General features: G+C 37.2%; 1 protein-coding gene across 1 annotated transcript in view; it reads right to left on the bottom strand.

Moving 5' to 3' along the window:
• Window positions 1-24375, bottom strand: part of abcb11a (ATP-binding cassette, sub-family B (MDR/TAP), member 11a) — a 49183-nt gene extending 24808 nt beyond the window's left edge. The window contains exons 1-30 of the mRNA XM_017470771.3: window positions 24294-24375; window positions 20865-21010; window positions 20511-20758; window positions 18608-20332; window positions 17370-17460; window positions 17256-17268; window positions 15379-15675; window positions 15186-15270; window positions 14886-15019; window positions 13602-13773; window positions 13385-13509; window positions 13053-13227; window positions 12730-12843; window positions 12511-12621; window positions 12273-12398; window positions 11968-12171; window positions 11458-11628; window positions 11171-11366; window positions 10995-11076; window positions 10770-10887; window positions 10492-10653; window positions 10285-10389; window positions 9895-10056; window positions 8341-8544; window positions 7730-7971; window positions 7415-7568; window positions 4496-4693; window positions 4099-4305; window positions 3696-3842; window positions 2182-3522 (exon numbers count right to left, since the gene is read on the bottom strand). Of these exons, the coding sequence (XP_017326260.1) occupies window positions 3322-3522; window positions 3696-3842; window positions 4099-4305; window positions 4496-4693; window positions 7415-7568; window positions 7730-7971; window positions 8341-8544; window positions 9895-10056; window positions 10285-10389; window positions 10492-10653; window positions 10770-10887; window positions 10995-11076; window positions 11171-11366; window positions 11458-11628; window positions 11968-12171; window positions 12273-12398; window positions 12511-12621; window positions 12730-12843; window positions 13053-13227; window positions 13385-13509; window positions 13602-13773; window positions 14886-15019; window positions 15186-15270; window positions 15379-15675; window positions 17256-17268; window positions 17370-17427 (3963 nt within the window). The 5' untranslated portion in view covers window positions 17428-17460; window positions 18608-20332; window positions 20511-20758; window positions 20865-21010; window positions 24294-24375 and the 3' untranslated portion in view covers window positions 2182-3321. Of the gene's footprint in view, window positions 3523-3695; window positions 3843-4098; window positions 4306-4495; window positions 4694-7414; window positions 7569-7729; window positions 7972-8340; window positions 8545-9894; window positions 10057-10284; window positions 10390-10491; window positions 10654-10769; window positions 10888-10994; window positions 11077-11170; window positions 11367-11457; window positions 11629-11967; window positions 12172-12272; window positions 12399-12510; window positions 12622-12729; window positions 12844-13052; window positions 13228-13384; window positions 13510-13601; window positions 13774-14885; window positions 15020-15185; window positions 15271-15378; window positions 15676-17255; window positions 17269-17369; window positions 17461-18607; window positions 20333-20510; window positions 20759-20864; window positions 21011-24293 lie in introns of the transcript that reaches the window.
• Between the last annotated feature and the right edge of the window lie 2785 nt (window positions 24376-27160).

Below are 27160 nucleotides of genomic sequence, written 5' to 3'. Positions count from 1 at the left end.
AATATAGTAAATAAATGAATACATTTAATATATTTAAATTCAGTTTGAAATAAAATCCAGAAAACTGTCTTTTATGATAAGTAAAAAAATGTTATCCGGAATTTTCATTGATCCTCAACAGTTTATTTCTTGGATCAATTGTCTGTGCACGCACACACACACACACACACATATATATATATATATATATATATATATATATATATATATATATATATATATATATATATATATATATATATATATATATATGACTTCTACATTATCAAGTCAGTACAAAAAGCACTTTAGATTTCCAAACGTTAGTTTTCTAACACAAAATTAAATGTTACAGAAAAATGTTGGTCTGTCAAGCAGCATATTACGTTAAAGACCACTTTTCAGACAAAAACACAAAAGGAAGGCTGCTGGATTTTGCTTCAAAAATAAACAAGTGCGACAGTCAAAATCTCCAGAAGAACCATGGCTGCTTCTGCAAGATGCTCAATAATACATACAGCTCATTTCCTTATAAAACTGCACAAATTATACCAGAGACTACTATTTTTATTTTCATTGACTGCTTCATTTACTACTGTTTGCTGCTCCTTACAATATATTTTTTTTATTTTCATTATTTTGAAGGCATCTTTGCGCTACAGCATTTCAGCAAGTGTGCATGTGTGTGTGCGTGTGTAAAATATCTATATAGAGGGCGCATGGTGGCTTAGTGGTTGGCACATTTGCCTGACACCTCCAGGGTTGGGTGTTCAAATCCCGCCACTGCCCTGTGTGTGGAATTTGCATGTTCTCCCCGTGCCGCGGGGGTTTTCTCTAGGTACAACGGTTTCCTCCTCCAGTCCAAAGACATGCATGGTAGGCTGATTGGCATGTCCAAAGTGTCCATAGTGTATGAATTGGTATCCAAGGTGTACCCCGCCTTGTGCCCAATGCTCCCTGTGATAGGGTCCAGGTTTTACATATATGTACACACAGTTGTGCTCTTAAATTTACATAGCCCTTGCAGAATCTGCAAAATGTTAGTAATTTCTTTCTAAAAAGAGAGATCATAAAAATAGCTATTTTGAATAAGCTATTTCACATAACAGATACATATAGTCCACAAAACACAATTATAACTGAAAACAAGGGACTCAACATTTGTTGATCATCCAGGTAACAACACAAAGTATTAAGAATCAAGCATATGTAAACCTTTGAAGTGGTTCATTTGTGTAAATTCGGTTATTAATGTGTTGTGTGTTTTGTGTACGTGTGTGTGTGTGTGTGTGTGGGGGGGGGGGGGGGGGGGGGGGGTTAAAAAAAAGAAAAAAAAACATACAAGTGTAATCTTTGGGCTCATTGTTGCTTTCCTCAAGATCCTTTAGCTACTCTGTTTAAAACTTCAGGAAGCAATTAAGTACCATATAACCTTTTGTAATACCAAAATTGTAGGCTGTATTGCGTGTATGAACATTGTCAGGAATGTGGAAATGGTTTAAAGTAATGTTAAGAATACTTTTATTTATATAGCAAGTTTCATTTATATAGCACATTTCTCAAATTCAAGGCTGCTTTACAGCGTCCGATAACAGTAAACAGATAAATTACAAACAAATAAACATCACATACAAATGTCTAACAGGACATAATCGAGAACAGAGCAATTGGATAATGGGATATTGAGCTGTCAGAAAACACTCAATTAAGTTACACCATAAACAGTATTGAAGAGAGCTTTTAGGATTTTGCAATAAACAACGTCATGGTCACTTGGCAGTGTAACAATGCTTCAAGTTTGAAAACTGAGCAAAAACACAGTTATGAAGTTTGAAGCCTTACTTTACCTACTGCTTACTGTTTTCCCCTCTCAACATTCAATCCTTCCTTTCCTTCCTTTACAACTACCTTCCGTAATGCTCCACCACTCTGTCTTTTCAATAATTGTTTGCTAGCTATATTGTTTACGTTCTGCAAATCAATACCTTACTCTGTGATGCACCAAATAGATTGTGCCTGATTTTTAACTAGATTATCTATACACTGCTTTATTCACAGTTCAAACCCCTTTTTTTTCTTTTTCTTTTTAAAGCACCTGGTCAACAGTTTAGGAATTAACATCCATTATCCAACATATCATCATGTCAAAATAGTAATACAAAGACCAGGTTTTCTCTTTTTTCTTTACATGTTTATGGTAAAAAAAAAAAAAAAAAAAAAAGTCCTTGTTTGACTACATTATGTCACAACTCAAACAGGATTCCTCAATTAAATCAGGGGTGTCAAACTCATTTTAGTTCAGGGGCCACATACAGCCTAATTAGATGTCAAGTGAGCCAGGCCAGTAAAATCATAGCATAATTAACTATAAATAACAATAAGTCCATGTTTTTCCCTTTGTTTTCATGCAAAGAAGTACATTAGGAAAATCTTCATATTTAATTAAATATCCTTTTACAAAATATATCATGAACAACCTCAGATTTCTTAAGACAAACATGTGCAATTTGCTTCTGATTATCATTTACATGTGTGCATTACAACTGGTCACAGTGTTTGTACAAATACAAAAAACTTCACAGGTATTTGGAACTGAAAAATATAGTACTGCACTTTAAATATAGTATTACACTTTATTTATGGCATTGCATGAACAGTAGGATTCCATTAAACCAAACTCTTTTGTATCGAAGCTGTTGACTAAAATTAAATTGCAAATTTTTTTTTTTTAACTTTTACCCATTCATCTCTGTGAATAAATAGGAAGCGGTCCATTTTTCTTGGAAAACTCTACACTCTGTATCCACTTTTCTCCTTTTTGACAGACAGTTTTGCTAATGAGGGTGTGGGGACGAGTAGAAAATAGGGTAGACTACACCATAATAACAAACAGCAGAAGGCGCATTGCTGCCATCTGCTATTTGGTCTGAGTCCCAGAGTGTGCCGCGTCTTCTACTCTGACTAAAACAGTGCGCCCCTAGCGCATAATTTAGGAATAGCATTTTATTAAAAATTTCAAGTTCGTGTCTTTTATGCATTTTTTCACTTTCAAAATTCATCCCGGCCGTACGTCTGACACCCCTGATTTAGATTATCAGAAAAAAGAAACAATAATAATCATATAAAAATAACAGAGTACATTATTACCACTGGGGGTAATCAAGAGAAATAGAGATCTGCCAGTGATGTAATATAATCCATACGCTGCCTATAATATAATACTGGACAAATACAGTGTACTGTACTGAACTGAAAGGACAGTTCCTCCAGATCAGTGTACATCCTGTTGATACACTAGTAAATTAAGGTAAAGGTCTACTACATCATTCTACAATATTGTTTTTAACTTATGGGTGCACCTGTAGTAACCAGCTTGTGATAGGCCCCTTTCTTAGTCATAAGCTCTTCATGTGTGCCTTTCTCAATAACAACACCTTGAGACATCACTGCAATGATATCAGCATTTTGAATGGTGGAGAGTCTGTGCGCAATGACAATGCAGGTGCGGCCACATCGAGCTTCATCCAACGCTGCCTGAACTGTCTGCAGAAAGAGAAAGTATTAAGTGTTAACTGTGTTAGAGAGAGTTAAATACTCACTTGTGTTCTGGTGATATGTTTTATCTTCATTAAATAATTAATGTACAATAGATAAAGCAAGCAAGCAAACAAACAAAACAATAAGCCATGCAATTAATTTGGATATGCTCTTGATACCTTCTCACTTTCTGTGTCTAGGGCAGAGGTAGCCTCATCCAGCAGAAGGATTTTTGGGTTTCTGATAATGGCGCGAGCAATCGCAATACGCTGCTTCTGCCCTCTAGACAGCTGAGAACCATGTGCTCCAACCTGAGTCTCATATCTCTGTGAACCAACCACAGCAAAGACAAGAGGGTATCATTTTGTTCAGTACAATGTCATTACTTAATCTACTGTTCAACACAGAGCCATTAAAACTTCAGTCTGTTATTCAGGTTTCAAAATTTCCACCAGTTTCTCCTCACTGTTTAAGTCACTGCATTTGTAGCAGAGCCTTTGTTGTTGTTTAATTATTAATAGATGTTTAAATTACCATGTGCTTTTATGAATGTAATTAGAAGATGATTTTTATTGTACTCACATCAGGTAGACTCATCACAAAATCATGCAGATAAGCCTTCTTCGAAGCCTCTATGACCTCCTCCATGGTGACGGACTGTGAGTTAGCTCCATACTGGATGTTTTCTGCTATTGTGCAGTCAAAAAGCACAGGCTCCTGAGATACAATTCCAATCTGAGACCTCAGGAATGGTACATTAATTTCATGGGATGGGTGTCCGTCTATCAGCTGTCAGAGTAAGGAAATATGCATAATTGTCAATTAACTATTCAGATATTGTTTTGACTACCTCAACAACCTCTAAAAAATGCTGAAATATTTCAAGCCAAGTCCTGGACTGCCAAAAATGAATATTCTATACAAAAGTAGAACTAGGTGTATGTAGGTCTTGCTGAGCAGTAAGACTGTGGATTCTCACCACTTGGCCCTGGTCTGGGTCATAAAATCTTTCCAGTAGTTGAACGCTTGTGCTCTTGCCACAACCGCTACTGCCCACAAATGCAAGAGTCTGGCCGGGGCTCACTTCCACCTCCAGTCCCCTCAGCACCTGGATGTTAGGCCGGCTTGGATAGGTAAACCTACAGTTTTTGAACTCAATCCTACCCTTAAAGTTATTCTGCAACAGACAAGGAGAGGACATTGATTTATATATTACAAAATGGCTTGATGTGACTGGGAACAAAAGATGAAATAACTGATAAAAATAGAAAGCAAGGCATAAAAATCCATATAAACAGAACAAATTGTGCACCATAACTGATGCAATGTCATTATGGTAGAAGAACAAAAATAGTGGCATCATTTAATCAAAAAATATATTTAAGCTTACATTGCATTTATTCTTAATTTAGTCTATTGATTTCTGCCTTCCAGTAAAAATGTCCATTGCCAACATTTGCCGACATGCTGTTACTATATAGCTTTGGACCTTGTATTTACTCTAATGTCCTATTGTCATGTTAAATGCTCTTTTTGTGATTGCTCTATTTATGCTCTGCTGCCTGTCTTTTATGAACACAACTGTTTCCCATACCCACCCTGCATGCTTCCTATTCCAAATGCATTTTATTTATGTCCTATCAGTACTGTGTATGTCATATATGCATCTTGCACCTTGAATCCAGGAGAAATATTATGTACTGCACACTACTGTATATATGGCTGTGATGACAAAGTTCTGCTTGGCTTGACTACAATTTCAATGGCAGCGCACAAATATTTAGATACCTTGGAATTATGGAATTTGTGTAAAAATGCATGCTACAGAATAAATGTGGATATATATTTAATATTTCAAACAGCATGGAAGGAGAGCCTCCTGAACTATAGAAAATCTCTTAGTACTGCTAGATCAGTCTTACTCTCCACCCTTATTGAAGATAACAAAAATAATGCTAGATTACTATTTAATACCGTAGCAAAATTAGCTAGGAATAAAACCACAGGAGAAACATGCACATAATTATTAAATAGCAGCGATGCTGTCATGAATTTTTTCATTGGCAAAATTGAAAATATTAGACAAATAATTCAGACATAATAATATAGCAGTATCCGATCAACGATGAGATGTTTTACTCCCCTTCGAGAGATTTAATTAATCAAACAGATTATTCCAGAAGTAATCAAACCCCTTCTAAAAATAATCAACTCTTCTCTTAGCACTGCCGATGTACCTAAATTATTTAAACTAGCATTTATCAAACCCCTGATTAAACAACCTGACCTTGACCCCTGTCAATTATCCAGCTATAGGCCAATATCAAATCTCCCCTTTATCTCTAAGATCTTAGACAAGACTGTAACATGGCAGCTATGCTTGTACCTACATAGGAATAATATTCATGAAATGTATCAGTCAGGATTTAGGCCTCATCATAGCACAAAGACAGCACTGGTTAAAGTGGTAAATTACTTACTACTGGCCTCTGATCAGGGTTGTCTCTTCGCTTGTGTTGCTTCACCTTAGTGCAGCTTTTGATACCACTGATCATACTATTCTCCTTGGTAGATTAGAAAACGTTGCTGGCTTTAAGGAAACAGCCTCTCCTGGCCCCCATCTTATCCACACTGCATTGGCTCCCACTAAAATTTTCCACTGATTATAAAATACTACTATTGACCTATAATGCACTAAACAGTCTCACATCACAGTACCTAAGCGAACTTTGTCTTTTATGATCCGCCATGCCTACATCGATCAAAAGGTGCAGGGTATTTGTTGGTATCTTGAATAGTGAAGGCTACAGCAGACGGAAGAGCTTTCTCTTACAAAGCCCCACAGTTATGGAACAGCCTTCCAACTACTGTTCAGGACCCAGACACAGTCTTAGTGTCTCAGTATCACTGAAAACATATTTGTTTAGTCAAGCTTTTTGTAAACAGATTTTTTCTTAGGTAAAGGAGCAGATTTAGAGGGATCACAGGCATAGAATGTTGTGATGAACTGGGATGTTTGGATGCTGACCCCCCCCAGTCTTTCACAGCACTGTGGTGGAATTTTGGCACACTTTTCTTTGCAGAACTGCTTTAGTTCAGCCACACTGGAGGGTTTTCGAGCATGAACTGCCCGTTTAAAGTCCTGCCACAACATCTCAATTGGTTCAAGTCAGGACTTTAACCAGGCCACTGCAAAACTTTCATTTAGCTTTTTTTGAGCCATTCAGAAGTGGATTTACTCCTACACTTTGGACCATTGTCTTGCTGCATAATACTGAAGACCGGACATTCTCCTTTAGGATTTTCTGGTAGAGAGCAGTATACATGTTTCCCTCAATTATTGCAAGCTGCCCAGGCCCTGAATCAGCAAAGCATCCCCACACCATCACACTTCCACCACCATGCTTGACTGTAGGTATGACGGTCTTTTTGTGGAATTCTGTGTTTGGCTTACGTCAGATATAACTCCTGTCTTCCAAACAGTTCCACTTTTGACTCATTCTGAAGCATTCAAGTAGCCTGTACAGAGCCCGGACCTTTGAGATGAATTGTAATGCAGACTGCACTCTAGGCCTCCTTTCTGGACATCAGTGCCTGAACTCAATAATGTTTTAGCGGCTGAATGGACAAATCCCCACAGCCACACTCTAAAATTTGGAAAGCCTTCCCAGAAGAGTGGAGGTTATTATATCAGCAATGGAGGGACCAACATTAATGCTATGCCTCTAGTATAGGCATTCATGTGCTGTAGATCCAAAGGCAAATACAGTATTTTATATTTGGATATATAAATTGGAAAAAAAAATCTCAATTTGTTATTAACCTAGAAACACACAAAGTATATAAAGAAGATATACTGTATCTATATAGAAATATATAGCATCTCTTAATTTCTTACCCATCTTCTTCCCTCCTGACTACTGCTGATTTTAGGGACTCTGTCAAGTAATTTGAAGAACTGGGCAGCAGCAATTTTGGCTTTGGCATAGTCTGGCGTGAAAGATGAAGCTCTTCCAAGAGCTGTGCCACTGGTTATAAGGGCAGTGATTACTCTAGGAGATAAAACACATCATTGATCATACATATTTTATGGCTTTGATTATTTTAATTACAATATTAAGTGCATTTAACCTATACCAGCTACTTAAGTTACAATAACAGTAGCACTATAAAAAAGCTATAGTGTACATCATTAATATTTATTAGAACTCACCTGAAAACGACCACATAGTGCAGGCCTTCAAAATTAACCAAATAGCCACCATATCTAAATGAGGCTGCATATGCCATGAAGATAATACATTGGGCAAAAGCAAAGCAGATGGCATAGATGTTAGCCTTCTTCTTGGCTGCTTTGTAGGGTGCATCCAGCTGCTGCTCATACAAAGCCACAAACTGTTTCTCTTTAGATAGGCCTGCAACTGTCCTGATGTTGGCCATAGCTTCACTGGACACCTGTGGTATCAGATAGACCCACAGTTACTATATACTGTTAGTCAAAGAATTGTAACATGCCTGAATCATTTTCTTAATTTTTATTTATTTATTTATTTATTTTACTATTCTAGAATAGAAATAAAGCTAAGATAAGATAAGATAACATAAGATAAAACTTTATTCCCCAGTGTGGGGAATTTAATAAAGACATTTATACTATGAAAAAAGACATATGGGTTTGTGCAGTGACCAAGAAAACTGTGAAACAAATCAAAACTATTTTGTATTTTAGATTTTTAACAGTAATGGGTGAACCTGATGAAGCTCTGCACCCTCTTGTTAAGGCTAAATGCTTAAGGACAGTACTACACATTATTGCTACTTTACCTGTCCTGCCACCTCCATTGCTTTCTTGTCCTCATTAGCAAAGCCAGTCAGCATTTTAACTTGGATGACTCCAGAGAGGCCAATAAGAGGGAGGAAGCATGTCACTACCAAACTTAGCTTCCAGCTAAAATAGTATGCAATGACTAAAGAGGCTCCAATGTTTGTCAGAGAGTTCACAATCATGCCGATCTGAGAGCCAGTAGCCTGAAACAGATAGGATATTGTAATTATTTACATTATTTTTTTGTATTCCGTGTAACCTACAGTACATTGTATGCCCCATACTGGTGACATCCCTTCTTAATAAAAAATAATTCATGGCCACAACAAAGTTGAGGAATGTGTAAAAGACATTAGACACCGGATACATATTAACTTCCTTTTACTTAATTCTGACAAGACAGGAGTACAGTACTTCTACTAGGACCACATGCAGCTACAAGTAAGCTTTCTGATTACATTGTAACTCTGGATGGCCTTTCTGTAACATAATGTTCAGCAGTAAAAGACCTTGGTGTGATTATTGACCCCAGTCTTTCATTTGACGCTCATGTAGAAAATATTACGCCTGGAAAACGTTGCTGGCTTAAAGGAAACAGCCCTCTCCTGGCTCAGGTCTCATTTGACTAATCACTATCAGTTCGTAGATGTAACTGGTGACTTCTTTATGCAAACTGAAGTAAATACCCCATGCTGCCTCTGGGTAAAATTATTTGTAAACATGGAATTAGCTTCTACTTTTATGTTGATGATACACAGTTGTATGTTTCAGCAAAGCCAGGTGACAGATTCCAGCTTATAAAGTTGAGGAATGTGTAAAGGACATTTGACACCGGATACTTATTAACTTCTTTTTACTTAATTCTGACAAGACAGACATACAGTATTTGTACTAGGACAACATGTACTTAGAACTAAGCTTTCTGATTACATAGTAACTATGGATGGCCTTTCTGTTGCATAATGTGCAGCAGTAAAAGACCTTGTTGTGATTATTGACCCCAGTCTTTCATTTGACACTCATGTAGAAAACATTACAAGGATAGCCTTCTTTCACCTCAGAAATATGGTTAATATAAGAAATATAATGTCACAACACAATGCAGAAAAATTTGTTCATGCTTTCATCACCTCTAGGTTAGATTATTGTAATGCCTTACTGTCTGGATGTACCATAGGTGCATAAACAAACTCCATATTGTAATTCATTCATTTTTTTTGTATTATGTGTAACCTACAGTACATTGAATGCCCCAATCTGGTGACATCCCTTCTTTAAAAAAAAATCATTTATGGCCCCAACTCATTAATATGTGGGAATAGGATCCGTATGTGTGGCCATAACTTAGTAAGGCATGAGAATGATTAATAAGTCTTGGAAATCATAATTTGTGACCACACATTACTTCACTACTATTAAAAAGGGATGTTACCAGTGGGACTCTGTTGCACTGCAAAAAATGTTATTGCATTATGCACAAAGCAGGTCTAGCTAACCTAACCCAGGCTTTACACAACTAAATCAATTGCTAGATATTTTGAAGGCATACTAACCCCTTGCACCATGGATGCATCAGTAGCGAGTCTAGTGGTAAGAGCTCCAGGGCTGTTGTTCGGATCATCAAACCATCCGATTTCCTGTCTGAGCATTGCCTGGAAACCAATCTTCCTTAGCCTCCGAGTCAGTAGCTCACCAGACTTAGCAAAGGCAAACCCCTGCAAAATATACACACACTTTCCATTAGAAAAGTAGATTTAATTTATGATATAATACTGTAAAACAAATATTATATGATTCTCAAATGACCAGACATAATATCTTATATATTTATTTTTATTTTTATACATTTGACATATACTGGATATTTTTTAAAGCAGACGACTCAATAAATGTGTACATAATTAATAATATGTACATAAATAATAAAGACAGAAGAACCATACTTGCAGGAACTGTGAGAAGAAACTCATAACTCCCACAGAGACAAAGAGAACACAGATTCCATCAATTTGCTCTCTTTGTTCATCCAGGTCTCTGATAGCAAATGTCTGCATAAATATTAGTGGTATTACCATTTACTTCATTAACATGAATGAAAAGTTTACAACAAACTCAAAATGTTCTTTCCAAGCATTTAAATGGTCTCTTACCCCTATAATCTGGCTGAATAAGAGGGCGTATATAGGATTGAAGGATCCATTTATACCTGCTGCTAAAGAGCCGGTCAACAAGTACAGCCATTCAGGCTGGTTGTACTTCAGAATTCGAGCCACTGGTGCTGATTCAGTCAGCTCTTCTACGTCATCAATTTTCTATAATAATAATAATAATAATAATAATAATAATAATAATAATAATAATGTATTGATCATGTCAAAATGCAGAGTTCTTGACAAATTTATTTCTTTATAGTTTTCATTATATACACCTTTGCTTCTCTCAGTGCCTTAATTTCAAGGCTCTCAGAATCAAACTTAATTTCTCCAGATATAGCATCAATGAAGTGGTTTGACATTTGGGACTGTGACCTGATTCGCAAGGATCGCCTGCAGACATTTGGATTATTTTCAGAATTAAATACAATCTACTACATTGAACAAATATTTTTGCCATCTAAAATTCTGAGAAAAGATTATGTTTGATTGTTTTGTACCTTAAACTTGACCCATAGCTTCCTCTACTGAAACTTGTTATCTGCTCAATTCTATCATCCTCAAGATTGCTGGCTTCAGATGCTAAATGGATGATCAAGAGAACCAACAGGACTTATGCCATCGACAACAAAAGCAATACATCACATTCCAGGAATCACGTATATGATCTACTCACTTTTGTCTGTTTGGGGATTCATGCTTCTTTGCTCCTGGAGTGTAACAAGAGTAAAATAGACTCCCTGTCTGCTCATTAATTGTTTGTGTGTGCCCCTCTCCACAGCACGGCCATGTTCAAAACCCACAATCACATCAGCATTACGGATTGTAGACAGACGATGAGCAATAGTGATGGTGGTTCTGCCTATGCGGGCCTGACAAAAAAATGTATCAATATCAATTCAATATTCCTTTGCAACAAATGAACTGACTAAACCATAGATACCAGTGAAAATGTGTTGTCACCTTGTCCAGTGCCTCCTGCACTACAGCTTCACTCTCATTGTCCAGGGCTGAGGTGGCCATGTCCAGCAGAAGGATTTTGGGGTTTCTGACCAGTGCTCGAGCGATTGCAATCCTCTGCTTCTGCCCACCACTCATCTGACCGCCACCCTCTCCAACCAGTGTATCAAAATTCTGTCATGAAATCGGCATGTCATGAAAAAGTGCCATCTACCCTATTTCCTTACAAATCAGAATTAAATCTATTTTATAACAAATAATTTATTACTGTACTAAAGAAGTTTTAATTGTAGTTTCAATCTACACATTGAAAACTGTGACAGTTTGCAATAAGTTTACAAAAAAATCAAAGACTGCCATTTTTGTTTTAGCTTAATAATGTAAGATAAAAGTATCAGAGAAATGTCCATTGAACAGTCTTATCTAGCCATTATCTCACTATCTATTTGTTCCTTTGCACATAAACTGCTATACTACTAATTTGGATGTTGTCATGTGTGATTGGTCATGTACCTGTGGCAGGTCCATGATAAAGTTATAAGCATTGGCCTCTTTAGAAGCCTGTATAACCTCTTCTCTGCTGACCCCTGGTCGGCCATAGCGGATGTTCTCTGCAATGGTTGTGGCAAAGAGAACCGGTTCCTGTTCTACAATGCCTATCAGTGAACGCAGCCACTGGATATTCAGACTCCTAAGGTCATGTCCATCTAGGGTGACCTAAGTGTGATGACAGCTCAGCTCACAAACACATAGCTTGGTTACATACGTATGGAAATAATCACTCATATAAAAGTATCCATTAAACAGGTGTGAATTACCATTCCTCGTTGAGGGTCATAAAATCTTTGAATAAGTTGGACGGCTGTACTTTTTCCAGATCCACTAGGTCCAACAAATGCTGTAGTCTCCCCAGCTTTAACCAGTAAGTGTAAATCATCTAAAATCTACAACAATTAAAATGCAATGTAATATAAAGACTGTAGTTTATGTATCAGCTGATCATTTTAAATAGCTGAGAAAGCAATGTTAAAAAAGGCAAAAATTGAGATGTCTAACCTTTACTTCAGGTCTGGAGGGATAGTTGAAATGAATATGGTGGAATTCAATGTCACCTTTCACACTCTCTAACTTGTGCCCTTCTTCGGAGAAACAATCTATTTTTGGGACCTGTGTGAGCAGAAAGATTGGCAGTGTCATCATCCAATATAGCCATAAAATTGTAACTTGTTCCTTTTGTCAATATGAGTTAGCCGATTGCGTCACTGTGTGTTTTACCCTGTCAATGGTTTCAAAGATGCTCTTGGCTGCAGCACGACCAGAAGCGAAGGCCTCTAGACATGGAGAGGCTTGACCCAGATTCATGGCTCCCATAAGCACACCAAAGAACACCTGATAATACAATATATGCACACCATTTACCAAGTTTTTACATAAAAAGTATTGCAGTTAATGAAAGTGGCACAGTGGTACAGTGTCAGCCAACAGCTCTATGGTTCCCGGTTTGATCCTGAATTCAGGTTACTGTTTGTCTGGTATTTTGCATGTTCTCTCCGAGTTATGATTTGGCATCATAATACATTTTTGTGAATTGCTCATACCTGGATGAGGGTTCCAGGTGTGAGCTCTTTGGTATCAATGACAAGTTTGGATCCATACCAGAAGGCAAGAGCATAACAAAGGAAGATGATGCACCACAGATAACCCTGGAATACACCAATGATAGTTCCTTTCTTCACCCCCCATGTCTGCGCCTCCTCGAGATTCTTGTCATATCTGAAGATAAAACAAACTACTCATACCATTGTGATATACTTATTGATATGCCTCAATGAATGGTTTATTAGTTAGGGATGATCGTAGACTAGCACAGGCTAATCATTTGAAATTTGAACATTTGAAATTTGTCATTTGAAACAGTGAGATACCACACCTTTCAGTCTCCTTGTCCTCTCCTCCAAATGCTGTAACCGTTCTGATGGCAGAGAGGACTTCATCAGCTATAGATCCTGCTTTAGCATAGGCCTGCAACTCACGACCTGTCAGCCTTGCAACTGCCTGCAATCACAGTTTATGAATGTTACAATGATAAGAAATACCTAATCAAAATTATCCTGTGTGTAGACTGTGTTTAATGAATAATAACTGACTACAGCCATGAGTCCTGCTGCCAATCCAATCAGAGGGCTTACTGCAATCACCACCAGTGTCAACTTCCATCCTCCAACAAAGCCCACCAGAAAACCAAAGATAAATGTAGAAATCCTCTCAATAAAGATGGCCACTTGATCTGCTATAGCATTGTTGATTTTGTTAATATCACTGAAACAAAATACACAGAGATAATCATTATACATATGGTGACAACAGGCACATATTTTAGGATCTACATGTTAAGTGATTAAAATGTTTTGGTGACTGGCTAGGCCTTTAGTTCATAAAGGCATGACATCTCTCCTATATAAGGCCTCATCAGTTCTGTTGAATGCTGGGAAATCTGTGCTGTGTAAACATTGGACATCATGAAAAAACATGATTCAATTGGGCAAAAACCATTAGGTTGGTAGGTACACGGTTCATAGATGGCTGTTACATTTCCCCCCCCTCTGTCCAGAATGCTAACCTGCTTGTCCTTAAGATAGTGTCCCTTAACATTTATGTGAAGTTGGGCAACTGACCTGAAGTATTTGCCTTCTTTTATGTTATGTGCAGTTTCTCCAACGCACATGTTGTTGCAGGGTTTACAAAATCTAAATTCATGTAACCATAAGCTTTTGACACTCTTATCAGATGTTTGCACCTCTGGTCTCTGGACACAGAATTGGTCAACACATTTTAGCCTGGTTTTGAAGTCCTCCAATAACTTGTTAATATGGATAGTGGGAGTCAAATAGCAGATACTGATATGTGTTTGTTGGATTCCTGTAAACTTTCTGCATGTTAAACAATCTATATTGTGTCATGTAAGAAGACAATAGGACATGCATACAAGCAAGGGGTGCAATGTGTTTAGCCCAACTCTCCATGCCCCCTTGTCTGCAGGCAAGAACTTAATACTTGAGTCTTTGGTGAGTGCTGTGAATGTCTTCTGTCTTGTGGAGTAAAATGAGAAAAATGGATGGGGGAAAAGTTTTTCCAAAAGTTCCCAAAAACCAATGTCATCAAAAGTTTTCCCCTTCACTGTCTGGAATGGTGATCTTATATCTATTGAATTTTGTGGTCCTGCCCCCTAAAGCCTCTCAGATGTCTAATCACGAAGACTACTATGAGAAATTCCTCCTATGTTGGATGACTGAAAACCTTCAGACATTAAATCAGTCTTGAAACCAATCAACACAATTTGCAATGCAAATTTCAGTTGTTATCCATTCATATATTTTGGTTCATTCACTGGATTAAAATGTTTCATTTACAAAATTTAATATCTATATTACTCAGATATTCTTGTGTTCATCTCTCCAACAGAATTGCAGTCAAACCATCCAATTTCCATGCTCATGATATTCTTGAAGTATATTTTTCGGATTCTCTGTGTTTGCTTTGCAGCTGCAGAGACCCACAGAGCAATCTGAAATAGGGAGAAGATGCATACTGTTGATTTAAAGGTACCATACTTGAAGGTATTTATCAAACAACAATAACAACAACAACAACAACAACAATAATAATAATAATAATAATAATAATAATAATAATAATAATAATAATAATAATAATAAATGCTTCCTTTATACCTGAAAATAACTAAGAATTAGAACACCCACTCCAATGCCAACATAATAATAAGCAAACATGGTCATCTGTGCCTCAATATCTACACTGTATAAAAGAAAGAAACAGCAGTTTATTTATAATCTGATTAATTTGTCATTCATCAACTTGCTTGCTTGATTCAAACAGAACTGCAGCCCACTATACACCACTTACCCACAATGCACAGTGGTATTATCTCCCTGCTCCACTAGGGTCCCATTAGTCCAGGTGACAGTGTTATTGATGCAGACTTTGTTGGGATCAGCTAGTTCCTGACTCTCCAGCTCATAGGCTACAAAGGTGTTAGTCATCTTGCTGTAGACTAGCAGCATGAGAGGAGAGGCAGCACCATGGACAAGTGCACACAACCCTCCAACTACCATCATCACAATATCTAGCCATGTAGCAAAGCGAAACAGTTGGAAAAAGCCAACACCAAGGCCCTTCTCTCCTCTTTTGTCACCACCAGTTCTTGAAAATTGAAGATTACAACTATTAATATTTTTGCTTGCATTGGTCAGATATACAGTGCCCTCCACTAATATTGGCACCCTTGGTAAATATGAGCAAAGAAGGCTGTGAAAAATTTTCTTTATTGTTTAACCTTTTGATCTTTTGTTCACAAAAATTCACAAAAATACTCCGCTCTCTTGGATGTCAAACAACTGCAAACAAAACACAAGTTTATCAAAAAAATATCTTTGTAAATATAGGTGTGCAACAATTATTGGCACCCTTTTAGTCAATAGTTTGTTCTATCTACCTTTGCCAAAATAACAGCTTGGAGTCTTCTCCTATAACACCTGATGTGGTTCTAGAATACATGGCAAGGGATCTGAGACCATTCCTCCATACAGAATCTCCCCAGATCCTTCAAATTTCGAGGTCCATACTGGTGGACTCTCCTCTTCAGTTCACCTCACAGCTTTTCTATGAGTTTCAAGTCATGGGACTGGGATGGCCATGGCGGGACCTTGATTTTGTGGTAAGTAAACAATTTTTGTGTTAATGTTTTGCCAATTTTAAGCCCATTTTAAAGCTTTCTGACAGAGGCAGTCAAATATCTGTTGGTGTTTGATAGAGTCCATTAAGTATCCTAACAAACTGTCCAGGTCCTCTGGCAGAAAAACATTCCCATAGATTAAAGAGACACCACCATGTTTAACCATGGGTATGATGTACTTTTCCATATTCATACTCTCTGTGTGCTCCAAAACCACCTCTGCAATTGTGATTTTTTTTGGCCACTCGAACCATCCTCTTCACAGTGCGTTGAGACGATATAGACACACATCCAATTCCAGGTTGATTCATAACAGTTGACTGGAATTTCTTAATTATTGCCCTGATGGTGGAAATGGGCATTTTTAATGCTTTTCCTATTTTTATAGCCACTTCCCATTTTGTGAAGCTCAACAACCTTTTGCCGCACGTCACAGCTATATTCCTTGGTCTTACCAATTGTTATGAATGATTAAGGGAATTTGGCCTATGTGTTACCTCATATTTATACCCCTGTGAATCAGGAAGTCATGGTTGAACAATTTCCTGTTTCTAGTCACCTAGTCACTAGTCAAAATTGTTTAAAATATCAATGGGAATATACTTAAAATATATTTTTCTCATATGAATTCATAGGGGTACCAATAATTGTGCACACCTATATTTAACAAAGTTTTTTTTTTATAAACTTGTGTTGTTTGCAATTGTTTTATATCCATGAGAGCAAAGCATTTTGTGAATTTTTTGAACAAAATATCAAAAGGTTAAACAATAAAGACAATTTTTCAGTCTTCTTTGCTCATATTTACCAAGGGTGTCAATATTAGTGGAGGGCACTGTACACTCTCAAACATCTGAATCCTTAAGTGTTCTTTGGTTGACTCTGGGGGAACACTTAATGGTCCTATGTAGAACGATACAACAAATCTCTTCATATTAAAAAGGATTCCTAATAGCTGAAAAACTTTAATTATCCAATGAACTCTTAAAGAAACTTTTTCTAAGAGTGTACATACTGACATCATGTATAGTAAAAGCTTCATACTCACCTACTTTCTGTGGCTGCCGTATATCAAGAAAAAGATATTACATGCATTAATATTATATTACTATTATATACTAATACTGAAAGAGAAATATAGTTTTGGAAATGTAAGCCTTACCTTTATCATGACATGTTTCTATATGCTCATGATCGATGCTCAGATTAGTTTTCTTCATTAGTTCAGTGATTTAGTCTGATCAGTATCCCTACTGAAAGGACCAGCATCATATATACAGTTAAGTCTGTTTTTGTGTATCCGTGCTAAATATGTAAAAATGTTCTTGTGTCAAAAGTGCTGGACAGAGACATTAACACGAAACACCAAACACAAAATATACATTACACACAACCCCAAGTTGAAAGCTGTAACAAAAGTATGTCAATCGAAGTTTGGACTGTATAATTACTAACGGAATATATATATATATATATATATATATATATATATATATATATATATATATATATATATATATATATATATATATTTTTTTATTAGAAAAGATTTTAGAGATTACAGTGTGTAGGTCTTAAATGTATGCAGTACAATCCTAAGTTTTGCCATTAGAGGTCAGCATTCCATAAAAATGGATTTGTTATCACTGAGTTCTACCTGGCATTAGTCAGTATTGCATTTTTTTTTAAATACTTTTTGTTAAAATGTGATAAAGTCTTTAAAAAGTCTTTATGAAAGTGAAACGTAAATGATGTGATGATTTTGAATGTTACAATTACTGAGCTTTCTTTGTGTTTGTCAAATATATTTTACCTTCTTTACCAGAAATTAAAATGTTCCATAGTCACCTGTAAATTTGACAGTAATCTCCAAATTATTTAGTCTTGGAGACATTCATATTTGTTTAATTTTTTTGTTCACTAAGCTCATAAATACAGAAAACAATTCTTTGTTGAACCATAGAACATTTAAATGGCTTAACAGCAGTAAACTTGCTGTCATATTCCAAGAATCATACATGTTTACATATTTATACATATTGCAAGCAAACAACAAACTCACTTTGTTTCATGATAATTAATCTATGTTTCATGCTCTTACAGTAAATTTATGTATTAATATTACATATATTACATTGAAAATTACCTCATACAAAATAGTATGACTTAAAGCATTCTTGAAAACCTGCCTATGGTAATTAACATTACCAAGAGGACAACAAATAAATTATCAATGACTTTCTATGCTTCTCTATTGTATTAACATCGCCCACTTATTTAGCAAACTAAGCCCTAAAAACGAAGGGGTATATTGGTTGATTCAAGACACCAGGAGCAATACTATACTAATACTATACTAATCTATTATATTCATGTGTGAAAAGATAGATAAATATTCACCTGGTTTTGCTTTTCCTCTGAGGTTCTCAGCAGTGTCTGTAAAGACTGTGGTCACTGTCAGTGATTACTCCTCAAGACTGATTTGTGCAATCAGTACCTTGTACAAAGCTCCTTGACTATCTGCCCCACCATTAGAGTGACAGAGGTTATTTCTTGTCAAGCTATAGATAAGATCACACCCCTCAAGGTTGTGGTGTCAGTGAAGAACTGAGTTTTAGATGGACATTGCCCTGAGGTTCTTATGAAAAGCATTAGTTTAGCTTGTATAATGTAGTACTGTAAACATAGAAAAAGAAAAAAATTTTAGGTGTTCATGTTTTGGTTTGATTATGTTTTCTATTTAAACCCCTCGGTTACTGAGCACTTGGATAAGTGATGAAATTGGTATCGTTTGTTTCCATGCCTCGATTCCAGTTTCTCGTTGTCCGGTGAAGACCGCGTTTTCTTTGGTTCTGAGTTAGGTGTTTAATAAAGACTTCGACCTGCACCTGCATCCGCCTCCAGTCCCGTTTCATAACATTAATTAAATTATGTAATAATGCATTCTATCTTACAACCACATAAATACAGTATTCCCATTCAGCAATGACCTAAACTAATGGCCTTTAGGTCACTGAACTCATTTTATGATGCCCCACTTTAATAACAATGATTAAAAGGAAGGTCAAATTAATAGCTAATCCCATAGGAACATATTACAAATGTATGATCTGTGCTGTAGGATTAGTCTACAGAATAACAAGAATCAAAAGAATAACAATGCAATATTACAGTATATATTCTATTAGTAAATGTACTCATGGTGAATGATTATTCACAGACCTATAATGGTATCCATTGCAATGCTACACAAGATACATGATTGTGATTTTTGCCCTGCTATCGATGGGGATATCAGAAATGTTTTAAACAATGAATTAAAGATTAATATCTGTGATTAAAAAAAATAAAAATCTGTTTCTGTGTTTTATAGGCTGGCATGCTGACAAATACCTCTGGGTCAATGCCTGCACAGTCAGTGAAAACCTGCTCATTTGTTGGTTATCATCATTATCAGTTATTAATCAGCTCTGCAATTAAGGTGATACAAGTATATCTTGATTTGCTCATCATAAATTTCACCATACTGACCCTGTCCTCCTCTCCTGTCCTAATTCAACACTTGGTAGCTATCATGCCTCAAGATTGTTCACTTACAAAAGCAGTTTCTGTGCAGACAAACACAGGATTCTTCAAAATGTCTAAATGCTGATTTAAAGAAAAACACAGGGTCTTTTTTTAACTCAGTACACACTTAGAATATTGTTTGATTAGAGTGTATTTTACGTTTTAGATTATGCTTCTAAATATTGATTATACATGTTGACACATCTAAAAGGTGTGCGTAATAGCTGACACCATCATGAATACTATACAGTTAGTTTTGTGACTGTAAGTCATTCCCTTCAAATCCTATTGAGCTTTAAATTATGGTCTATTTTGTGTATGAGCTCATTTGGTAGTGAAATTCATCTCAAAATTACATATGAACTAACACAGAAGACAGAAGATCATGAGCTGACACAACATTAGAGTTACTGTTCACTGTTGGTCAGGTTATTCCTTTACATCTAAATTCTGGACTTCTAGCATCTCATTCATTGAGTGATTGATGAATCCTTCATAATGATTAAAAAAATCTTCCCATATTTCGTCTGGACAGTCGCGTCTGCTTCATATCACCCACTAAAAAGGCAAACAGTGAATGTAGGCAGAACCGCACTATTAAAGTTAAATATGACTTAGTTATATAAGCGTGACTGAAATTTCTGCTGCTAAGTCTAACATAAGCATCAGCTGGCATTTGGACAGTTGAATATTATTTCTCATTACGTGAACATGGCTGAAATTAAATATTCGTTACCTGTATCTTTTATTGGTGCAGCTCTGATGAACATGTGAAGCTCCTTCTCTCTGAAGTGCGCGGTCTCTGCATGCGGTCTCGCTTTGAGTAATTTCCTCTTGACAAACTGCGCGTTACGCCCACAATTGTTTGGTTCCAAATTTAGGGGGCCAAAAGGGGGGAAGCTTGTTGACACGGGGGGGTACTGAGCCCCCAAATACCCCTCCGCCAACCCCTCCGAGCCTCCCATGTAACTATAATCAGATGAACTACACAAAAATCAAACAATGTACTAAAGTAAAAATAGGAACCTATTAACAAATTACAAAATGGTTATCAGAAATAACACGATATGTCTCATACGGCATGTCTCACCTATTTAGTGAAAATAATGTTGATGGAGAAGATTGAGAAGAAGCTGGATGGAGATCTGATGAAAGTGGTGAGCTGTATGGCACATGATGTCTCTGCTGTCTATCCTCACACCTCTGTCCTACATGCCATCGTTTATCACTGTCATGCTATTAAAAAACAGCATCAAACTTAAGGCTTTCATTTAATATGCCATATAGTTCATGTACGGAGATTGTATCTCTTTTCTAATATCACAATACATTAATCATTCAAATATACAACATAATTAACTGTAATATTGCATGTCAATAATCCTAAATACATTTTAGTGATAAATAATTAGGATAGTTAGGTTAGAGAGATGGAGCTGGAGGGGCAGAGCAGCCAGAACATAAACTGACTGGACATAAGAATGTGTAAGAATTGTTCTTCCCTGTTAATAGAATGATGGTAATTATTCTATGACTTTGATTGTAGCTAGTAACTTACAGTGTAAATGCAGTAATGTGACTATATGATGATGTATTGTAAATAATAGCATTCTCATTTGACTGGCGTTCCCTGGCATCTTCTCCCTAGGTTCTTGCAGGGTCGGCATTGGCTCACACTGATGGGTACTGTAACCCTGCCGACTATCTGCTGTTCATATAACCATTTAGTTGCATATATATAACTAGCATTCTATTTCACCCCTTCTAACTAGCAGGGGTGGTGAGAATCACATAGATATCTGATGTCATAAGAAACCATCCCACCTTAAGACTGTCTGGACAGATGTTCAGAGATTACTGCCACACTTACGCCATTGGGAAGACAGTAACATTGCGGAACTTGCAGAAGGTGCACATTGATGCCCAGGTAGCAATAGTGTAGACTTCTGGAGGGACCTGCCTTTAACACTTATGAGGAGATATTCCTCATAGAGTGGGATTTCATGTGTATAGTTGGTCTATAGGCCAAGGTGATGGTATCCAGTACCCAGTAGGCCAGTCTCTGTTTAGACAAGGGAGGCCTGTGCACTAGGGACTCTTCAGGAGTGTCTCTTGAATTCCTGGGTTGCCGTTCTCACCTGCACTTCAGTCTGTGTGTATATAGTCACAAGGACTACAATGATTACATAATGATTCATATGAGTGAGTCATTCCAGCAGGACACTACAATGTTTCATGACATTAGAATGGTCTGTATTTCATATCTGTGGGAAACACTGCAAGACCGTTCTAAAGTCATGAAGAAATTATATGTGTCCTGCCGGAATGACACACTCATGTGAATCATTATGTAGTCCTTTTGATGCTACTCGTTAGGCACATAAAGATCAAACTCCCTACACTGATGAATGCCCTGCAATGTACATATCACAATCCTGGAAAATGGACATAAAATATTAAATGATTCATAAGTTGTCTTATGAAAACACACACACACACACACACACACACACACACACACACACACACACACACACACACACACACTTTAGACATAATCTGTTTGAAAAGCCCAATCCTATGTGGAAAAAAAGTCCTTGTGTACCATCTAGTGGCTTCATAAAGAACATTTTCTTCTATTCATTCTTTAGTCACCGTTTTATCCTGATCAGGGTCGCAGTGGATCTGGAGCTTACCATGCACACACAATATCACACCTAGGGGCAATTTAAAGCATCCAATTCACCTACTGGTATGTTCCAGGGAGTTGGGAGGAAAATTGAGAAACCAGATTTAAAAAAAAAGAACAGAAACAAAACAAATAAAACTCCACATAAACAGTAAGCAGGCGCACGGTGTTCGCCTCAGACCTCCAGGGTCGGGGGTTCGATTCCCACTGTGGCCCTGTGTGTGCGGAGTTTGCGTGTTTTCCCCGTGCTGCGGGGGTTTCCTCCGGGTACTCCAGTTTCCTCCCCCAGTCCAAAGACATGCATGGTAGGCTGATTGGCATGTCCAAAGTGTCCGTAGTGTATGAATGGGTGTGTGAATGTGTATGTGATTGTGCTTTGTGATGGATTGGCACCCTGTCCAGGGTGTACCCTGCCTTGTGCCCTATGCTCCCTGGGATAGTCTCCAGGTTTCCCCGTGACCCTGAAGAGGATAAAAGATGAAGATGGATGGATTGATAAACAGTAAGGTCAGGATTGAGCCGCAGAACCTGTAGCTGTGATGTGCACCTGTCTGATCCACCCTGATGCCCTACTTCTGTTTAGAAAATCACTTGCTACTTCTAAGGATGGTCCCATATGGACAGCCTAAAGATCACCATGAGATTACTGTGGATGGTACCACATAGAAACCATAAAGATGACTTTGGATGCTCTTCCTTTGATAGCCTTAGGACTGCAATTGCTACAAACAGTTTTGCACTTGAGTGTCAGTCATTGAACACAAAATACTTCACGCTAAAAATATAACGAATTCAGAATTACTCTTATGCTCATACTCATAAGTTGCTTATAAATTTCCTGTTTACACAACTGCATTTTTTGACTATATAGTATAGAGTTATAGAAGGGAAATTATTTATAATTGCACTATCCAGTGTCACCCAGATGAGGATGGGTTCCCTTTTGAGTCTGGTTCCTCTCAAGGTTTCTTCCTCATGTTTCAGGGAGTTTTTCCTTACCACAGTTGCCTCTGGCTTGCTCATTAGGGATAAAAGTTTTATACATTTAAAAACTATATCCGGAATTTGCGTCAGGAGCGTCTAGGTCCCTTAGTTCCAGTCAAGCGTAATGTTAGTGCTACAGCATTACAACACCAGTTTGGGGAAAGCCCTTTTCTGTTCACGGCCTCAACCCCAGTGAACACCTTTGGGATGAATTGGAACCTTGATTGCGGGCCAGACCTTCTCATCCAACATCAGTGCCTGACCTCACAAATGTTCTTTTGAGTGACTGGGAACAAATTCCCACAGACACACTTCAAAATCTTGTAGAAAGCCTTCACGGAAGAGTGGAGTGGCCAGCTCCTAATTAATGCCCATGGTATTGGAATGGGATGTCCAACAAACTCATATAGGTGTGATGGCCAGGTGTCCACATACTTTTGGCTATATTGCATAAATACCCGTCATTTCTGGAATGTGTGCCGTTTGTGTACCCTTCAAAATCACAACCCGTGTAAAATACGACCACCAGATGGTGCTCGTCGGACAGCTAATCTCGACCAAGAGGTGTGATATGACCACTGGTGTGATATGCATCAGAGATGGTGTGATATGCATCAGAGATGTGATTTGAGGTCGGAGGTAAACAGGGTGTCAAAGCCCATGTGGCCACGCCCCTGGTCGAGAGCCACTGTAATAATAAACAGACCGGCTATTTGTGCAGTTTGACCGTTTCCTGTTGATTACTTTCGAATGACTTGTTTATTGACATAATAGTTCAGCCTACTTTCAATGGCAAATCACAGCATGGTTTGCGCAAACTGTGAGAATAGCCGTGCTTGTACTTACCAGGGCCGGTGTGACGGGATGGTGGAGACGTAGCGGCGCGAGCTGGGGAGGGCAGGGAGATGTTCCGGTCCGGGACGGGGTGTGTATGATGTGGGGGGCTGTAGGGAGGAAGTGCCAGCGCGAGTCAAGCACAGCGAAAGATAATGTGGAGATACGACCACAATTTGACCACCACACGGCGCTCACACCATCAAGCCATAAATCTGCATTTAGGCAAACTTTTTTTTTTTTTTTTTTTTTTTTTTTTTTTTTTTTTACCCCTGCTTAGAGAATAAGCCTTATAGAACCAGAGGAATAGGAATAGTATCTTTATAAATGTAAACTGGGACTATGGGATTTATGTTGTGATATAAAATTCAAAATAAGTCAAAATAATTTAGCATTTTAGCATCATCAAAGTAGACACCGTTTTTGTCTATAATTTCCAGAAATGTATTTTTGGCATTTTCCCACCTATGCTGGACACTTGGCTGCTTTTCGGAATATTTCACTCCATTTAAAGTCATCCATTTGAAAAATAAATAAATAAATAAATAAATAAATGTTTTTAGAAAAATTATATATATATATATATATATATATATATATATATATATATATATATATATATATATATATATATATATAATGTAAATAAAATGTTAGTTTTCTAATGAAAGAAATGAATATGTTGGCACAATTATAATTTTGTCTACAACACCGACTTCAAACATTTAATCATACACAAAAGATCTTTCAGATTATGAGAAACGTTTCAATCAATATATGTAGACTGAAGTCAGATAAAATGGGCCACTTATTGGTAAATGATTTGTAATACCATCAAATAAGCTATGCATGATGTTGAATGATTTAAAATAAATAAATAAATAAATAAATAAATAAATAAATAAATTAGCATGGATCTCTTCAATATAATTTCCTTTTAAAAATGTGAAAAAGTATCATTTTTTTTTAATTATGAGAGTTAGAGCATCGGCAGGTACTCTCTTGAGCCACAACACAATGTTCAGGAAAATTGGGCCAGCTGTTCAGTTAAAATGGGCCAATATAAAAAGATAACAACACAGGTAATTTCAACTGAAATCATTTTAATTTTAACAGTAAATTGACACTATTGTGTTCAGTGTGCCATAGCAGCAACACTGTAAATATATTTCATTTAATAGAAAGCACATCTTCTCCACAGCTCTCGTGGTGCCATAAGTTGCACTGACAACAGCACACCCTAAATGTTCCCACTGCATTGAATGCTGCAAGGACTGTCGTGGGCTCTCCTTTCTCCCCAGCAGTAACCTCTACACAGGGTTTACCCACCTCCTCAACCACATGGGTAGAGTAAAACTGATCTTGCAGGCCAATACATAACAATTCCAAAGATGTGATGGAACATCTCTGATTGCAAGTTCCTCCAGCAGGCCTTCATACTATTGAAACCACTTTCCTACCACACCAGGGTTCAGCCCTGCTGTTCTTGCTGCTGAAAGTGCCTCTGATGTCCTGATGCTTAGGTCTGGATTCTGTTTAAAAAATTTTCGAAACCAGTAATACCCAGCAGTGCCTTTTACTTCAGAGAAGCCTTTGATATTATTGGTCTTTGCATAATTAAGTGCAATTCCCTGGACATCTCTTTTGGTAAGAGGGAAGCCTCTTTTGGAAAGGAGCTTGATAAGACTGGCCAGTTCTTTCTCAGATTCCACTGGCAGGTATTGCTTCCTCCCAGGTGCATAGCCAGAGCCAGCAACTTTGCCACTAATGCGCATATGCAAAGTCGTCTTTGGAATGTTCCAAGCCCTTGTTAAAAAGCAAACATTTAATGTTTGCCCTCTCTCAGCTATCTCCTGGTATTCATTAATGGCACCCATCATTCTGGGCTTTCTCCACTGGTTGTATTGACACCTTCCTTCCTTTCCCTTTATCTTCTCTCTTCTTCTCTCTCTTTTTCCTTTCTTTGCCTGTCCTCCTGCGATACTGTCTGCAACACCCCTCTCTTTTTCCTTTCTTTGCCTGTCCTCCTGCGATACTGTCTGCAACACCTCTCTCTTTTTCCTTTCTTTGCCTGTCCTACTGCCTACTGTCTGCATATATATATATATATATATATATATATATATATATATATATATATATATATATATATATATATATATATATATATGTATTCCTAAGAACCTAATTTTCACCCGTAATTTCTGTGTAAGAGTATATGTGTGTATGCAGCCCATTTTAGCAGAAAATTGTGGCCCATTCTAGCTAGCTGGTTAAACTAAAATGGGCCACTACCTAAAATGACTTTCTTTCACAAAAATCAGTTTCTTTTTAAATTTAAACATTTTATTTGAAACAGTCTGTCAAAACATTGTTCATAGACCTTTTGCTTCATTGGTAAGCTTACTTATAATTCCTTGATCACCCTTATTAGTGGTGAATGAAATTTACTATGCTATGCTCCCTTACCATACAATTTCTCTGACATGCTTCATATGACACTCTGCCACACCCACTTTAAGAACCTTAGACCAATCAAAACTATGGTTATATTTCAAATAGTGTTGTAGCAACAATGTAAGTTCAGTTATTGTGATTGACTGTAAAAACTTAAAAGTCTATGAGGCTCCACCCTTATCTGGACCATTTTACATGATGGCCCATTTTAGCTGACTTCAGCCTATATGCGTGTGTGTACACAACATCTGACATTTCTTATGACCAATTGCTCTAGGCACTTGCTTTACTTTTTCTACTTCTCCGTATAATATATGCCCTATTGTACAACTATACAGTATGGTCTGATGTTTAGCTCTTAAATTTGCCATTTAGAACAAGTATTTATTATACATAGGACAAAAATAGCATTTTAGGCAAAA

The sequence above is a fragment of the Ictalurus punctatus genome, chromosome 6 (genome assembly GCF_001660625.3).
Source record: "Ictalurus punctatus breed USDA103 chromosome 6, Coco_2.0, whole genome shotgun sequence".
Taxonomy (NCBI): domain Eukaryota; kingdom Metazoa; phylum Chordata; class Actinopteri; order Siluriformes; family Ictaluridae; genus Ictalurus; species Ictalurus punctatus.
The sequence above is the reverse complement of the archived record's forward strand: the minus strand, read 5'-3'. Positions and strand labels throughout refer to the sequence as shown.